This window comes from Bubalus bubalis, chromosome 1 (assembly GCF_019923935.1).
Source record: "Bubalus bubalis isolate 160015118507 breed Murrah chromosome 1, NDDB_SH_1, whole genome shotgun sequence".
Lineage (NCBI taxonomy): Eukaryota > Metazoa > Chordata > Mammalia > Artiodactyla > Bovidae > Bubalus > Bubalus bubalis.
In genome coordinates, this window is record NC_059157.1 from 90180961 (window position 1) to 90199729 (window position 18769).

Here is an 18769-nt window from a genome sequence, read left to right on the forward strand (position 1 = left end):
TTGCTTCAAGTTTTTCTTTTAAATAAAGGAAATAAGGTATTACAGAACAAGCACTCCATGGCATCCCTCAGTTCTAGTCTCCTTCACTCTCCCCAAAGGAAACTACTATTACTAATGCCTATCCTTGCTTTTATGTTTTTATATTCATATAGGTGCTTGAGCAATTAATTGTATTATGTTTCAGGTGTTTAAGAACTAACATAAGTTACATCAAACCATAATTGTATTTGGCAACTTGCAATTTTCATTCAACTTAATGCTTTAAAAAAAACTTATCCATGTTGCTCAATATAGATTTAATGCTTTTATCTTTAAAAAGGTCTTTTTAAACTCTAGTATCATATTCTACCACTGGAGAAGGGATAGGCTACCCACTCCAGTATTCTTGGGTTTCCCTTGTGGCTCAACTGGTAAAGAATCCACCTGCAATACGGGAGACCTGGGTTTGATCCCTGGGTTGGGACGACCCCCTGGAGAAGGGAAAGGCTACCCATTCCAGTATTCTGGCCTAGAGAATTCCATGTGCTGTATAGTCCACAGGGTCACAAAGAGTCGGACAATGACTGAGCAACTTTTACACACACACACATCATATTCTACTGTATAGGTTACTTCATGTTATTTTTCTATTTCTCTGTTGATGGATATTCAGATTATTTCTAATTTCATGTTACTACTACCAATGCAACAATAAAATTTTTTATATATTCAAGAGAACATATCTATGACTTGTTAGAGTACATAGTACAAATGGAAGTGCTGGACTGTAGTCAGCAATCAAATTTATACTTCTGACAGTGTATAAACATTCCCATTTCCTCATACTGTCACCAACACTTGATATAATGGATCTTTTTAATTTTGGTAATCTAATAAGTAGAAAAATAGCTCTGATTTAAATTCAATTTTCTTTGATTTCTCATGAGATTGGACTTTTTTCATTTGATTATCAGGCATTAAGGTTTTCTCTGTGTTGAATTTTCTGTTAAGAACAATTCCTTGCCCATGGTAGAGGGGTGTAGGGGAGCAGATTTTTTTTTTCTTTTTAACAAACAGATCCCTGATTAAAAATGACATTCTGGCTACTCAGCCTTTGTCAGTTTTACATTAATTGTCAATATCTTCTTGGTCAAGTGTCTTTTAACTGTATTTATGGTATATTGTTTGAAAGTGAAAGTGAAGTCACTCAGTTGCGTTCGACTCTTTGTGACCCTGTGGACTGTAGCCCACCAGGCTCCTCCATCCATGGGATTCTCCAGGCAATAATACTGGAGTGGGTTGCCATTTCCTTCTCCAGGGGATCTTCCCGACCCAGGGGTCTAACCCAGGTCTCCCGCATTGCAGGCAGATGCTTTAACCTCTGAACCACCATGGGATGTACCAAAGGAACATTTCATGCAAAGATGAGCTCGATAAAGGACAGAAATGGTATGGACCTAACAGAAGCAGAAGATATTAAGAAGAGATGACAAGAATACACAGAAGAACTGTACAAAAAAGATCTTCACGACCCAGATAATCACGATAGTGTGATCACTGACCTAGAGCCAGACATCCTGGAATGTGAAGTCAAGCGGGCCTTAGAAAGCATCACTACGAACAAAGCTAGTGGAGGTGATGGAATTCCAGTTGAGCTATTGCAAATCCTGAAAGATGATGCTGTGAAAGTGCTGCACTCAATATGCCAGCAAATTTGGAAAACTCAGCAGTGGCCACAGGAGTGGAAAAGGTCAGTTTTCATTCCAATCCCAAAGAAAGGCAATGCCAAAGAATGCTCAAACTACCGCACAATTGCACTCATCTCACACACTAGTAAAGTAATGCTCAAAATTCTCCAAGCCAGGCTTCAGCAATATGTGAACTGTGAACTTCCTGATGTTCAAGCTGGTTTTATAGCCGGAGCTTGTTTAATAATACTGTGGGTTATTTGCTTTGGAACAACTCATTTTAATTTTTTAAATTTTATTTTATTTTTAAACTTTACAGTATTGTGTTAGTTTTGCCAAATATCGAAATGAATCCACCACAGGTATACATGTGTTCCCCATCCTGAACTCTCCTCCCTCCTCCCTCCCCATACCATCCCTCTGGGTCGTCCCAGTGCACCAGCCCCAAGCATCCAGTATCATGCATTGAACCTGGACTGGCGACTCATTTCATACATGATATTATACATGCTTCAATGCCATTCTCCCAAATCTTCCCACCCTCTCCCTCTCCCACAGAGTCCATAAGACTGTTCTATACATCAGTGTCTCTTTTGCTGTCTCGTACACAGGGTTATTGTTACCATCTTTTTAAATTCCATATATATGCGTTAGTATACTATATTGGTGTTTTTCTTTCCAGCTTACTTCACTCTGTATAATAGGCTCCAGTTTCATCTACCTCATTAGAACTGATTCAAATGTATTCTTTTTAATGGCTGAGTAATACTCCATTGTGTATATGTACTGTAGCTTTCTTATCCATTCATCTGCTGATGGACATCTAGGTTGCTTCCATGCCCTGGCTATCATAAACAGTGCTGCGATGAACATTGGGGTACATGTGTCTCTTTCCATTCTGGTTTCCTCAGTGTGTATGCCCAGCAGTGGATTCCTGGGTCATATGGCAGTTCTATTTTCAGTTTTTTAAGGAATCTCCACACTGTTCTCCGTAGTGGCTGTACTAGTTTGCATCCCCACCAACAGTGTAAGAGGGTTCCCTTTTGTCCACACCCTCTCCAGCATTTATTACTTGTAGACTTTTGGATCGCAGCCATTCTGACTGGTGTGAAATGGTACCTCATAGTGATTTTGATTTACATTTCTCTGATAATGAGTGATGTTGAGCATCTTTTCATGTGTTTGTTAGCCATCTGTATGTCTTCTTTGTAGAAATGCCTATTTAGTTCTTTGGCCCATTTTTTGACTGGGTCATTTATTTTTCTGGAGTTGAGCTGTAGGAGTTGTTTGTATATTTTTGAGATTAGTTGTTTGTCAGTTGCTTCATTTGCTATTATTTTCTCCCATTCTGAAGGCTGCTTTTTCACCTTGCTAATAGTTTCCTTTGATGTGCAGAAGCTTTTAAGGTTAATTAGGTCCCATTTGTTTATTTTTGCTTTTATTTCCAATATTCTGGGAGGTGGGTCATAGAGGATCCTGCTGTGATGTATGTTGGAGAGTGTTTTGCCTATGTTCTCCTCAAGGAGTTTTATAGTTTCTGGTCTTATGTTTAAATCTTTAATCCATTTTAAGTTTATTTTTGTGTATGGTGTTAGAAAGTGTTCTAGTTTCATTCTTTTACAAGTGGTTGACCAGTTTCCCCAGCACCACTTGTTAAAGAGATTGTCTTTAATCCATTGTATATTCTTGCCTCCTTTGTCAAAGATAAGGTGTCCATATTTGCGTGGATTTATCTCTGGGCTTTCTATTTTGTTCCATTGATCTATATTTCTGTCTTTGTGCCAGTACCATACTGTCTTGATGACTGTGGCTTTGTGGTAGAGCCTGAAGTCAGGTAGGTTGATTCCTCCAGTTCCATTCTTCTTTCTCAAGATTGCTTTGGCTATTCTAGGTTTTTTGTATTTCCATACAAATTGTGAAATTATTTGTTCTAGCTCTGTGAAGAATACCGTTGGTAGCTTGATAGGGATTGCATTGAATCTATAAATTGCTTTGGGTAGTATACTCATTTTCACTATATTGATTCTTACTATCCATGAACATGGTATATTTCTCCATCTGTTAGTGTGCTCTTTGATTTCTTTCACCAGTGTTTTATAGTTTTCTATATATAGGTCTTTAGTTTCTTTAGGTAGATATATTCCTAAGTATTTTATTCTTTCCGTTGCAATGGTGAATGGAATTGTTTCCTTAATTTCTCTTTCTGTTTTCTCATTATTAGTGTATAGGAATGCAAGGGATTTCTGTGTGTTGATTTTATATCCTGCAACTTTACTATAGTCATTGATTAGTTCTAGTAATTTTCTGGTGTAGTCTTTAGGGTTTTCTATGTGGAGGATCACGTCATCTGCAAACAGTGAGAGTTTTACTTCTTCTTTTCCAATTTGGATTCCTTTTATTTCTTTTTCTGCTCTGATTGCTGTGGCCAAAACTTCCAAAACTATGTTGAATAGTAATGGTGAAAGTGGGCGCCCTGGTCTTGTTCCTGACGTTAGAGGAAATGCTTTCAATTTTTCACCATTGAGGATAATGTTTGCTGTGGGTTTGTCATATATAGCTTTTATTATGTTGAGGTATGTTCCTTCTATTCCTGCTTTCTGGAGAGTTTTTATCATAAATGGATGTTGAATTTTGTCAAAGGCTTTCTCTGCATCTATTGAGATAATCATATGGTTTTTATTTTTCAATTTGTTAATGTGGTGTATTACATCAATCAATGTAATACACCTCATTTTAATTTTATAAGGTTGAAACTTTGTTTTATTTTACAGAAGGGGAAGTGCCGGGGTCCAGCCCCAGCTGATCCAGGGTATTCGAAGGAGAGACGGCGTAGGCGAGGGTCAGGGAACAACTGCTTAATTAAACGTTAATTAAGGATATAAAGAGTAATAGAATGAGGATAGCTCAGTAGGAAAATTCAGTGGAGAAAAGAGGCTGAGTAGCTTGGTTTACGCGGGGGACCAATAAAACTTCAAGACAAGAAGTTTGCACCACTTACGTAGGCCACAGGCGTCCTTCCGTTCTCCCGAAGGAGAGGAGACACTGAGGCCTCCCCGGTCGGATCTTAGAAGCCCAGGCATAATTAGTAAGCATGGTGGGTTCCGCGCTCCAGATGGAGACTCAGCCAGAGTGAGAGAGAGACATGGGGAGACCAGTTTTTCGAGGAACTGATCCCAATTCTTTATTTTCCATGGTCTACTTTTATACACTGAGATGTTATGCAAAAGTCACGTGGGGTCAGCAGTCCTGACTTTTATCAAAGTCAGGTGCTTCATACAAATGTATACAGAGGTCTTAGGGGTGTTACATCATCTCCTGGCCAGGGAGCCTGCTGACAATTTACGACCCTCTCCTTGTGACAGCGGTCAGTCAACCAGGACACTTATTTCTCCAGGGGTGATTATTCTTAAAACAGACGCCACCCAAATAAAGTTACATTCCTATAGGGTGAGGGTGTAGTGGGTTTTAGTTAAGGAAAGAATTTACTTAGCCTAAGGTCTAACGTGATTTATATCAAAGGTTAATACTTATTTCTTCTATATATTCATTAATGTGTGTAAGGGCAGGGGATGTGGAGACTTAGCAGTAAACATTGGCTCAACAAATGAAAAACCCTTCACCAATACAATTTCTAATCAGCCCATTATACTTATACTAATAATTTTCTAACTTTTCTAAAGAACCTGTTTTTAGAAGGTTTAAAGCATCTCGTGCCTCTCACGGTTGGGAGGCTGTGAGCAATCACATGTGGCCGGACAAGCCTGTCAGGCAGGCTAGAGAACCTTCAGAGGAGTTTGTAGGTTAAAACACTCTTGTCACGCCCAGGAGTTTTTATTAACTGGAGCTCTAAGTTAACTCCTTCTCCGAAAGAGGTGGTGGGGGACAGCCCCCCGTAAAGTCAGAGGTGTAGGCGAGAGCACAAAGTAGTAAAGTCGGCAGGCTCTGGTTATGGGGGTAGATACTTGAGGATTTCCAGGGGGACTCCTGAGGCTCGATCCCGCCTTTGCGTATGTCGAGCCTCCTTCCTCATGACCTTTGCCATGGGCGGAGTGCCTCACGCCGGCCCCCAACAGGGAAGCTAAAACCCTGACAGGTTAAATAACTTTCCCAAAGTCATGGAACTGTTAAACAGTGAAGTTAAGATTCATCTCTAGTCAATCTGAATCTAAAGTCCCCTCTTCTCAGTTTTAAAAACAACCTTTTTTTTTTCTTTAAAGTAAATATATCCCCTCTTTATTAATTTCAGACATGTATATTGCTTGTAATTTGGTTCCTGATTTCTGGTTAGATGTTTAGGATAAATTCCTGGAAGTGGATTCCCTGTACCAAAGAATGTAAAATTTAAGCTTCCTTTAGAATATATCAGATTCTTTTTCAGAAAAGTTAAAAATATTTAGAGTCTAGGTGTACTTCTCAATCCCACATAGAAGTATATTTCAATCTCATGGGATTGTCTAAGCCATGACATACAAGAGGACTCAGTAACACTGTGATAAAGATGGTGGTTAGGATAATGAATCAGTGAATCTGTTAGAGCAGGAAGGAACTCCAGGTGTCAGGGAGCCACGTCCTTCTTTATTAAGGACCAAGGCTCAGAGAGCTTAAGGGACCTCATCCAGGTCACAGCCCTCATTAGAGTCAGTCTGGATAAGAAGCTGCATTTGGCACTTTGTGATACACTGAGGCAGAGTCTCTAGGATGGTATGGATGATTCTGGGGTTGCTAAAATGTCTATCTGGGATCTCAGCTGGAGATTTAAGAGCCTTTTAGTGTTTGAGTGAGCTTCATAGTTCATCTTTGAAACTTCACAGTTCTATCAGAAGGATGAGGAAGTAACTCAAAGGGATCTTCCCTGAATTGAGAGGTCCATCACCCACCCCTGCTGAGCTGAAGGGAATCCTGAAATCCCCTTTTGTGAGTTTTCCTGCACTGGCCCACTGTAAGATCCACAGGGGTGATTCTGAACACTCTCTTTGTTATTCTGTAGATGATACAATACCTTTGAACAAAAGTGTGCTCATGTAATTCAAAACTCATATAACTAAAGACTGATTTTCTATGAGTGTGTTAGTCACTCAGTTGTGTCTGATCCTTTGCCACCCCATGGACTGGGGCCCACCAAGCTCCTCCATCCATGGGATTTTCCAGGCAAGAATACTGGAGTAGATTGCCGTTGATTTCTCCAGGGGATCTTCCCCACCCAGGGATCAAACCTAGGTATCCCAATTTGTAGGCAGACTCTTTACTGTCTGAGCCACTAGGGAAGACTCTGATTTTCTATAGCACTGACCAAAAAAGGAGTATATTTTTGTTTTTTTATTGCTTGATCATATAGCAATACAGTTCAAGCCTGGTTTTCTATCAATTCAGTTCAGTTACTCATCATGTCGGACCCTTTGCCACTCCATGGACTGAAACATGCCAGGCTTCCCTGTCCTTCACCAACTCTGGAGCTTGCTTAAACTCATGTCCATTGAGTCAGTGAAGCCATCCATCCATCTCATCCTCTGTCATCCCCTTCTCCTCCTGCAGTCAATCTTTCCCAGAATCAGGGTCTTTCCCAATGAGTTAGTTCTTTGCATCAGGTGGCCAAAGTATTGGAGCTTCAGCATCAGTCCTTCCAATGAATATTCAGGACTGATTTCCTTTAGGATGGACTGGTTGGATCTCCTTGCAGTCCAAGGGACTCTCCAGAGTCTTCTCCAACATCAAAGTTCAAAAGCATCAGTTCTTTGGTGCTCACCTTTCTTTATGGTCCAACTCTCACATCCATACATGACTACTGGAAAAACCATAGCTTTGACTAGATGGACCTTTGTCAGCAAAGTAATGTCTCTGTATTTTAATATGCTGTCTGTGTTTGTCATAGCTTTTCTCCAAGGAGCAAGCATCTTTTAATTTCATGGCTGCAGTCACTGTCCACAGTGATTTTGGAGCCCAAGAAAATAAAGACCTTCACTGTTTCCATTGTTTCTCCATCTATTTGCTATGAAATGATGGGACTGAATGCCATGATCTTAGTTTTTTTTTTTTTTCTTAGTTTTTGAATCTTGAGTTTTAGGCAAACTTTTTCACTCTCCTCTTTCACTTTCATCAAGAGGCTCTTTGGTTATTTTTTGCTTTCTGCCATAAGAGTGGTGTCATCAGCATATGTGAGGATATTAATATTTCTCCCGGCATGAACAGAATGAAAAGACAAAAAGATAGGACACTGAAAGATGAACTCCCCATGTCAGTAGGTGCCAAATATGCTGCTGGAGATCAATGGATAAATAACTCTAGAAAGTATGAAGAGATGGAGCCAAAGCAAAAACAATACCCCGTTTTGGATGCGACTGGTGATGGAAGTAAAGTCTGATGCTGTAAAGAGCAATATTGCATAGGAACCTGGAATGTTAGGTCCATGAATCAAGGCAAATTGGAAGTGGTCAAACAAGAGATGGCAAGAGTGAACATCAACATTTTAGGAATCAGCAAACTAAAATGGACCGGAATGGGTGAATTTAACTCAGATGACTATTATATCTACTACTGTGAGCAAGAATCCCTTACAAGAAATGGAGTAGCCATCATAGTCAACAAAAAAGTCTGAAATGCAGTACCTGGATGTGATCTCAAAAAAGACAGAATGATCTCTGTTCATTTCCAAGGCAAACCATTCAATATCATAGTAATCCAAGTTTACTCCCCAACCAGTAATGCTGAAGAAGTTGAATGATTCTATGTAGACCTACAAGACCTTCTAGAACTAACACCCAAAAGAGATGTCCTTTTCATTACAGGGGACTGGAAAAAAGTAGGAAGTCAAGAAATACCTGGAGTAACAGGCAAACTTGGTCTTGGAGTACAGAATAAATCAGGGCAAAGGTTAATAGAGTTTTGCCAAGAGAATGCAGTGATCATAGCAAACACTCTCTTCCAACAACACAAGAGAAGACTCTACACATGGACATCATCAGATGGTCAATACTGAATTCATACTGATTATATTCTTTGTGGCTGAAGATAGAGAAACTATACACAGTCAGCAAAAACAAGACAGGGAGCTGACTGATTATGGCTCAGATCATGAACTCCTTATCGCCAAATTCAGACTTAAATTGAAGAAAGTAGGGAACACCACTAGACCATTCAGGTATGACAGAAATCAAATCCTTTATGATTATACACTGGAAGTTAGAAATAGATTCAAAACATTAGATCTGATAGACAGAGTGCCTGAAGAGTTATGAACAGAGGCTCATGACATTGTACAGGACCATCCCCAAGAAAAAGAAATGCAAAAAGGCAAAATGGTTGTCTGAGGAGGCCTTAGAAATAGCTGAGAAAAGAAGAGAAGCTAAAGGCAAAGGAGAAAAGGAAAGATATACCCATTTGAATGCTGGGTTCCAAGAATAGCAAGGAGACATAAGAAAGTCTTCCTCAGTGATCAGTGTAAAGAAATAGAGGAAAACAAAAGAATGGGAAGACTAGAGATCTCGTTAAGAAAATTGGAGAAACCAAGGGAACATTTTATGCAAAGATGGGCTCAATAAAGGACAGAAATGTTATGGACCTAACAGAAGCAGAAGATATTAAGAAGAGGTGGCAAGAATACACAGAAGAACTACATAAAAAAGATCTTTTTGACCCAGATAATCACAATGGTGTGATCACTCACCTAGAGCCAGACATCCTGGAATGCGAGGTCAAGTGGGCCTTAGAAAGCATCACTATGAACAAAGCTAGTGGAGGTGATGGAATTCCAGTTGAGCTATTTCAGATCCTAAAAGATGATTCTATGAAAGTGCTGCACTCAATATGCCAGCAAATTTGGAAAACTCAGCAGTGGCCACAGGAGTGGAAAAGGTCAGTTTTCATTCCAATCCCAAAGAAAGGCAATGCCAAAGAATGTTCAAACTACCACACAGTTGCACTCATCTTACACTAGAAAAGTAATGCTCAAAATTCTCTCTGCTGGGCTTCAACAGTAGGTGAACTGTGAACTTTCAGATGTTCAAGCTGGATTTAGAATAGGCAGAAGAACCAGAGATCAAATTGCCAACATCCGCTGGATCATGGAAAAAGCAAGAGAGTTCCAGAAAAACAACTATTTCTGCTTTATTGACTATGCCAAAGCCTTTGACTGTGTGGATCACAATAAACTGTGGAAAATTCTGAAAGAGATGGGAACACCAGACCACCTTACCTGCCTCCTGAGAAATGTGTATGCAGGTCAAGAAGCAACAGTTAGAACTGGACATGGACTGGTCCAGTTCCAGTCCATTTGCCAGCAATGGACTGGTTCCAAATTGGGAAAGGAGTACATCAAGGCTGTATATTGTCACCCTGCTTATTTAACTTATATGCAGAGTACATCATGAGAAATGCCAGGCTGGATGAAGCACAAGCTAGAATCAAGTTTGCTGGGAGAAATACCAATAACCTCAGATATGCAGATGACACCACTCTTATGGCAGAAATTGAAGAAGAACTAAAGAGTCTCTTGATGAAAGTGAAAGATGAGAGTGAAAAGCTGGCTTAAAACAATGTTAAGAAAACAGATCACGGCATCTGGTCCCATCACTTCATGGTAAGTAGATGGGGAAACAATGGAAACAGTGACAGACTTTATTTTGGGGGGCTCCAAAATCACTGCAGATGGTGACTGCAGCCATGTAATTAAAAGATGCTTGCTCCTTGGAAGGAAAGTTATGACCAACCTAGATAGCATATTAAAAAGCAGAGACATTACTTTGCCAACAAAAGTCCATCTAGTCACAGCTTTAGTTTTTTCAGTAAGTCATGTATGGATGTGAGAGTTGGACTATAAAGAAAGCTGAACGCTGAAGAATTGATGCTTTTGAACTGTGGTGTTGGAGAAGACTCTTGAGTCTCTTGGACTGCAAGGAGATCCAAGTAGTCAATCCTAAAGGAAATCAGTCCTGAATATTCATTGGAAGGACTGATACTGAAACTGAAACTCCGATACTTTGGCCACCTGATGCAAAGAACTGACTCATTTGAAAAGACCCTGATTCTGGGAAAGAGTGAAGGTGGGAGGAGAAGGGGATGACATCACTGACTCAATGGACATGAGTTTGAGTAAGCTCTGAAAGTTTGTGATGGACAGGGAAGCCTGGCGTACTGCAGTCCATGGGCTCACAGAGAGTTGGACACAACTGAGTGACTGAACTGAACTGAATCTTCATTCCAGCTTATGCTTCATCCAGCCCAGCATTTTGCATGATATACTTTGAATATAAATTAAATAAGCAGGGTGACAATATACAGCCTTGGCATACTCCTTTCCTGATTTGGAACCAGTCTGTTGTTCCATGTCCAATTCTAACTGTTTCTTCTTATCCTGCATACAGATTTCTTAGGAGGCAGGTCAGGTGGTCTGGTATTCCTATCTCTTCCAGAATTTTCCATAGGTTGTTGTGATCCACACAGTCAAAGGCTTTAGCATAGTCAATGAAGCAGAAATAGATGTTTTTCTTGTATTCTCTTTCTTTTTCTCTGATCCAACAAATGTTGACAATTTGATCTGTGGTTCCTCTGCCTTTTCTGCTGCTGCTACTGTTGCTCAGTCGCTTCAGTCATGTCCGACTCTGTGAGACCCCATGGACTGCAGCCTACCAGGCTTCTCCGTCCATGGGATTCTCCAGGCAAGAACACTGGAGTGGGTTGCCTTTTCCTTCTCCAATGCATGAAAGTGGTAAGTGAAAGTGAAGTCGCTCAGTCCTGTCCGACTCTTAGCGACCCCATGGACTGCAGCCTACCAGGGGCTCCTCCATCCATGGGATTTTCCAGGCAACAGTACTGGAGTGGGGTGCCATTGCCTTCTCCCCTGCCTTTTCTAATCCCAGCTTGAACATCTGGAAGTTCTTGTTTCTTTTTCTGTTGAAGACTAGCTTGGAGAATTTTGAGCATAACTTTTAGCGTGTTAGATGAGTGCAATAGTTTTATATAGTGCTGACCAAAAAGGAGGATATGTCTGATTTTTATTGGTCAATCATGTAGCAATGGAATGAACAGAATTTGCAGTATGTTTTAGCTTGGTATCCCTTTGGATCTGCTTGATTAAGCTATTAAACCTCAACATTTAAATGACTTAACCCAATAAAGGGTTGTTTCTTGTAGAAATCTGATGCAGGCTGTTTGATTGTCTTCTATCTTGTAGATATGCTATGCCCAGGTTGCCAAGGCAGGGGAAAAGTGAGTTAAAGGAAGCATGTAGGTTCTTAACTGACTCACCCTGGAAGTGACAAATGCCACAGTCCACTGCTCAGAACTGGAAATGTGATTCTGATCAAATGGTGAAGTGGCTGGGAAAAGTGTGGAAGAGTACACAGATATTTGATAAGTACTAATGATCTTTTCCACACTCTTGGTGTTTGATACTTTGAAATTACCTATTTAAAAATTCTTGTAGGCAATTTTATATCACTTCAAGTTTTAAACATAAAGATAAAACTTTCCTGTTACTTTCTTTCAAATATATTTAAAATGTGTTGGTTGAGTACACACTATCATTTTTCAAAGATCTTTTCAGTTCTCTGTTAAAAACAATGAAGTTTTTTTTTTCCCCCCAATAGTTGTGAGGTTTGGGTAAGTCATTTCACTTCCTATACTTGTATCCCAATTGAAAATGTGATTTAACCCTTGATTTATGTGTATGCTGTGAAAATTAAGTTAGAGATCACATGTAAACCGCTTGACACAGTGCCTAGAAAAAGGTAAGTGTTCAACAAATGTGGATTTTTCTACTTGCTGGTATGTTGATATTGTAATAGGTCTACTACTGTCGTCAGTGATACTGGATCCTCTGACTCAGTGGTAATATCTACCATTATCAGAGATAGTATACTTTACAGGAAAAGTGACATTTAGGCCAAGTTCTGGGAATGAAATGCCTTCATCTTCTCTATGTTCTTATTTTGGTAGTCATGGGGGATTTCAAAGGCCATGTTCTCCCTGGAGTCTTCTTATTTACATTGGGGATCTGGTGGACTATAACGTGCGTTCTGAAATATGCCTTCAAAAAGCAGAAGCGGATTTCCTACTTTGAGCCCAAAGTATTATTCTATCGAATAGAAATGTTGGAGGGAATTGCACTAGTTGGAATGGCTTTAATCGGTGAGTGACCCTTTTCTGTGTTCTGTTTGCTTTCTTGGTGTATTTTCACATGCAAAGAGAAGATTGAATATCAAAACAAGAGATTACTAAAACAAATTTTTTATTCAAATACATCTGAATACGTATTCTAATTGTATTTCTGTTTTTTATTGCTTGATCATGTAGCAATTCAGTTCAAGCCTGGTTTTCTAACAGTTCAGTTCAGTTGCTCGGTTGTATTTGGTTATCCTTAATTGGGGAGAAGCTGAACTCTAGCATTTTAATCCTGAGCCAAGCACAACTCCCTACCCAAAGACGTACTCTGTAAGAAGGAAGTAATCAGATGCTATAGGATTAATCTCACAAATCTAAATCCAAAATTACTCAGGATTTATCTAGTCATTAGATTAAAATAGGAACTCAGTGGAACTAAGTCCATTAGCTTTGAAGATCTGACATAGCTGTTTGACAAAATTGGCTATCTTTGACTAAAAGGGATTATCTAAACCAGTCTTTGAAGCTCTAAACCAGTCTAAAGAACCAGTGCTCAGCTGTTAGGTAATGGCCCAGAAAGAAGAATCAGTGCCATAAAAAGACAATATATTGGGCTAAGCTGTAGGCTGATCTTTCTGCATCTTCAGTTTTCAGTAAAGTTGTGGAAAGATGGCTTAAAGTGTGATTTATCCCTCTGCAGGCATACTTGCAGGACAGTTTATTCCTGGAGGACCGCACTTGATCTTATACGACTACAAAAAGGATCAGTGGGTCAGACTCCCAGGCTGGCATCATTTTACCATGTACCTCTTCTTTGGGCTGCTGGGTGTGACAAACATCTTATGTTCCACCATCAGGTCACTTCCTCCCTCCTTTACCAAGCTAATGCTATTAAATGCCTTATTTGTGGAGGGTAAGTATGAATGTTTTCATTTATCTTTCATTATTATTGGACATTTGTCTAGCCCTTTACAACAATAAAGGGCACCTTTCCTTTGGTGTCCTGGTACAGCCTTGACCTGTAGGCCAGCTGTCTGGGTCATGGTAAGCTATTGAGGTGTCCTAGACAGGATGCCAAAGATTTCCCTTCCCTACTAACTTATTTAGTAAAACTGGACAAGCACAATCATTCAGGTATCGTATTCAAATTTCACATCTACCTTAAAGAACCACCTGCCATGCTCATTTATCTCAGGTTTATCCTGGAGATGATCATTATTTCCATTTTTAACACAAAAAACTGAGCTCAGAGTAGTGAAGTGTTGTTGTTGTTTTTTAGTCACACATTTGTGTCCAACTCTTTGTGATCCCATGGACTAAAATCCATCAGGCTTCTCTGTCCATGAGATTTCCCAGGCAAGAATATTGAAGTGGGTTGCCATTTCCTTCTCTGGGGTTAGTAAAGCATAAATATCCTCCAAAGAAGAGACCACTCAAAGCAGAGTAGTTCCCATACCTATGAAGTAGCCTTTTTAATATTGATATAATTAAACTCCACCATTACATGATAAACAGAGTCCAAAAAATCCAGTCACATAAAATTGAGGTCCTAACACTTTTTGTTCAGTTGGCCTCTCTGTTACTGCATAAGAAAACACTGATGACAAGTATTTAATGCTTTGTTTTCATTTATTTTATATGTATGGAGAAGGAAATGGCAACACACTCCAGTATTGTTGCCTGGATAATCCCATGGAAGAGGAGCCTGGTGGGCTGCAGTCCATGGGGTCACAGAAGAGTTGGATACGACTTAGTGACTGAACCACAACATTTTATATGTAAGGGGTAGACTGGTCATAGAACTAAAAAGCCCCCAATTATCAAGAGGCAGTCCTTTCTAATGTCCACCTTGCCTCCTACGTCTAAAGATAAGCGCTTTTGCCAAATGCTCTTTGAGAACAAGTGATAGATACAAGTTGGGCAACAGTCACCAACAGCATGATTCTCATTATCTCAGATGTTATCATATTATTTTAAACTATTTTATGTTGGAGTATAGTCGATTAACAGTGCTGTGATAGTTTCAGGTGGACAGCAAAGGGACTCAACCATACATATCTGCACGTATCCATTCACACCGAAGCTACTCTCCAGATGTTACTATATTTTGAATGAACATCTTTTCCTCTACATCTGAATGAAAAGGATGAAGTTGAAGCCACTATCTGTCCATAGGATTAAAAATATAGTTAGTTACTACTTCTTGGGAGCTTCCAGAGAACCTTGCCCTACCCATCGAAGTGCACTCTTATGATTTGTGTTTATATTTGCTGCCTCCAGTAGACTAAATTGCTTAAGGAAAGACTTTATTTCATTCATCTGTCCACTCGCCCTAACTCCTGCTCCCCTGCCTTCATCATGCCTATTATTCATCCTTTTGCATAAAATATGGTTTGAAATTTAGTTCGTTGAAAATGTCATGATGTATTGGAGAAGAGAATAAAGACTGGGGAAGGGAAAAGGAGATTTCAAAGATTACATCGTAAACAGGTATAGTGATGATTCCAAAAATGCTAGAGATTTCCATTATTAATGGAAGCAGTGGGCACCTCATCTTTTGGACAAATGCGTGTGCTTTATGTAAAGCTGTGTGGAGATGGGGGAGGAACAGTAGTTTCATTGAGAAAGACAAACTATTTTTTCTGCCTCCGACAGCTTTTATCTTCTACCATCACACTCATGGCCGAGAAGTGCTGGACATCTTTGTGCACAAGCTTCTGGTCTTGGTCATCTGTTTGACAGCCCTGGTTACCTTCATGGAGCTCTTCATGCAGGCCAAGATAACTGTGGAACTTCTGCGGATAAGCCTTTTCCTGCTTCAGGGAAGCTGGTTCTGGCAGGTGAGTTGGGGCCTCCAGTCAATGTGCCTGATGTCTGCACTGATGACCTCTCTTTGACTGTGGGTGTTGTGCCCTGGAACCCAAAGATTTCCTTCTGATATGCTGCTGGTAGTGAGAATGCAGGCCTTTGAGGGGCCCAGTGGCCCTGGTGAGAATAGTGGCAGAGCGGCAGGGAAGGAGGTAGGAGGTGTACACCTTCATCACGCACCTGAATATCCATTTGTAGGAACTCTGAGCTAGTGCTTAGCTGGAAGCAGTTCCCGATGCTAAAGTCACTTAAAGCCTAATGGGTATTAAGCTCGAGAAACATAAGGAAGGCAGGAAAGGAAGGGAATTATTATCTATTGAGGAATAAGTATGTGCCGGCCCCTGGACATGACTTTTACATACACATTGTTTCATTTTCATTTTGTCTTCATGACAACTTGGAAGTTAGATATTATCATCCCCAACTAACTGATAAAGAGACTCAGAGAGAGCAGGTTACTTGCTCAGGATCACACAGTAGTGGAACTAGGATCTAAATGTGGGTCTGTCTGACTCCAAATCCCAGGCACTTTTATTGTTGACTCCCTAACCTTGGAGTGTTGTTGAAAACATATATTCCAATCAGTGAACATATACTTTATCTGTTCAGTTCAGTTCGGTCAGTCATGTCCGACTCTTTGTGACCCCATGGACTGCAGCACACCAGGCCTCCCTGTCCATCATCAACTCCTGGAGTTTACTCAAATTCATATCCATTGAGTTGGTGACGCCATCCAACCATCTCATCCTCTGTCCGAACATACATTCATGAATATAAGGAAAGTCTGGAATGAAAGGTGAATGTGGTTTAATTACAGAAGATTTCTTAGAGGAGATTTTTAGTCACTAAAGTGCAGGGATTTGGGATGATGAGGTTCTTCCAGGGATTTGCATTTCAGTGAAGATTGACAAGAAAGCCCTGGTGGACTCAGAGAAACATCACGGTCAAATGCGGGCTAGGAAAGATGTGATTATTTAAGCTTGTGGGGGAGTAGAAAGGTTGTTGGAGCACAGGCTAGTAAATAGGGGCTGAGATTCAGGGGTTTTTTGAAGGTAAAATGATTTGGAAAAAATAACAAATACCTCATCATGGTATAATTTGATAATCAGTGAATTTAACCAGTTGGTATATAGATGTTGTATTGTGAGATTATTTACCATCAGTTGGCAAGCTAAATAGAATGGCATGTAAGATGTGATTATGTTTTCTATATCTCTTGGTTGGAATATTTTACTATGTTCTGGTATTGCTGATTCAAAACTAAAAATAAAATTTAAAAAATTTAACGGTGATAATTTCAGATCAAGATGACACAGTGAGTTTATGCCTCAGTGTATTGCCTCTGCTTCAAATATGTAACAATGATACATAAACTATCAAAAATACCTATAAAATAAAAAGTAAATTAAAAGAATAGAAAAGTAAATGAAAGTAAGAGTGTTTAAAAATACGTAGTTGCAAATTAAACACCACAAACAAAAACAGGGCAAGCCACCAGTGAATAAAATAAAAATAGAATAGACTAGACATTCCCAGACTGAGCAGAGCTGGGCTGCAGCTCTGTGGGCTCCAAGTCTGGGGTAGGCATGATGGTTGGTTATTTGGCTCCAGGGGAACTAAAAGGAAATTAGAGATTTCTCTGGATGTAGGGGTAAAGTCAAGCTCTTCGACTCTTTTTAATTAAATGTTTGTAAATATTTTCTATTTCTAATTGCTTTCCATCCAGTTGATCATTCACTTTCTGATAAAGGTATGTTAAAATTTTATGTTATATTTACGGATTTGTCAGTTTCTCCCAGTTTTCAGTTTTCTTTAATGTCATGAGGCTATATTCTTCTCTATTTCTAGTTTTTTTGAGTTGAATATTCACTTATATTTAATTTTTCTTATTTTTATATAAATATTCCTAAGACTGTAGAATTCCTCCTATACACTAGTATAACTACTTCCTATGAGATTTTGTGGGAGAAGGCAATGGCACCCCACTCCAGTACTGTTGCCTGGAAAATCCCATGGATGGAGGAGCCTGGTAGGCTGCAGTCCATGGGGTCGCTAAGAGTCGGACAGGACTGAGTGACTTCACTTTCACTTTCCACTTTCATGTATTGGAGAAGGAAATGGCAACCCACTCCAGTGTTCTTACCTGGAGAATCCCAGGGACGGGGGAGCCTGGTAGGCTGCAGTCCGTGGGGTCGCACAGAGTCGGACACGACTGAAGCGACTTGGCAGGCAGCATGAGATTTTGTATGTGGTAGCTTTCACCTTGGGTGATTTTGAATGTTGCATTTTCTATGTGCTTTCCTCTTTAATTTATGAGTTATTTAGAAACATTCTTTTCAATTTCCAAAAATATTCTTTTTATTATTTGTTTTCAATTGCTTTGTATGTGTTCCCTTTGAAATGTGTCAAGACTTTTTCGGGATGCAGCCCAATGTCAGTGGTAGTAAATATATATTTGAGAAGAAAGTATATTCCATCTTTTGGGCTGAAGATTATCCACATGTTTATGCAATCCAATTTCTTAAAGAGCTAAATATTCAAATAAAGAAACTAAGATAAAAGGGGGAAACCCAAAGATAGTTGAATAAAGTAATAATACAATTAAGAGCAGAACTGATGAAACTAATTAGTGTTCCATTAAAGATTAATGATTAATTAATTAAATATCTGAGGGAGGAAGCTGTGAACTTTTGCAACTGAGCATAGGTTGGCTTAATGTTGTCCCTTTTGGCAGAGTAATAATGTTTTCATATTTCCCCAAGAGCTTTTCTAAGGAAGATATATGAGGTTAAATTTTGAGGGTATAAATTTGAGATTATTTTTAAAACTTTCTGTCCATCACTATGTCCAGACTAGTATTTTTCTTTACTGGGTGGTCAGACTAAATGACATTTGAGACTTAGAGAAAAATGAATATTTGATACCAATACAAGCAAACATACTAGCAGGATAGGAAGCTTTAGCCATGGTACATGTCCCTCGTCCCCTCTGTGCTGGATTCTTCTGAAATGAAAATGTTTCAGGGACTTAGGTGAATTTATTATGCTTCCATGTTTGGTTGCTTTGAATGTTTATTTCCCAAACTCTATCTCAAGCTAATAAAATTACATTGTTATTTGCTTTTCACAATTTTTTTCTCC

The 18769-nt window shown here is 39.5% G+C and overlaps 1 protein-coding gene across 2 annotated transcripts in view; it reads left to right on the plus strand.

Moving 5' to 3' along the window:
- Positions 1-18769, plus strand: part of LOC102398268 (transmembrane protein 45A) — a 73676-nt gene that overhangs the window by 34706 nt on the left and 20201 nt on the right. For both annotated transcript variants that reach the window (XM_006058742.4, XM_044940989.2), the window contains exons 2-4: positions 12597-12788; positions 13462-13674; positions 15417-15601. In XM_006058742.4, the coding sequence (XP_006058804.3) occupies positions 12597-12788; positions 13462-13674; positions 15417-15601 (590 nt within the window). The remainder of the gene's footprint in view (positions 1-12596; positions 12789-13461; positions 13675-15416; positions 15602-18769) is intronic.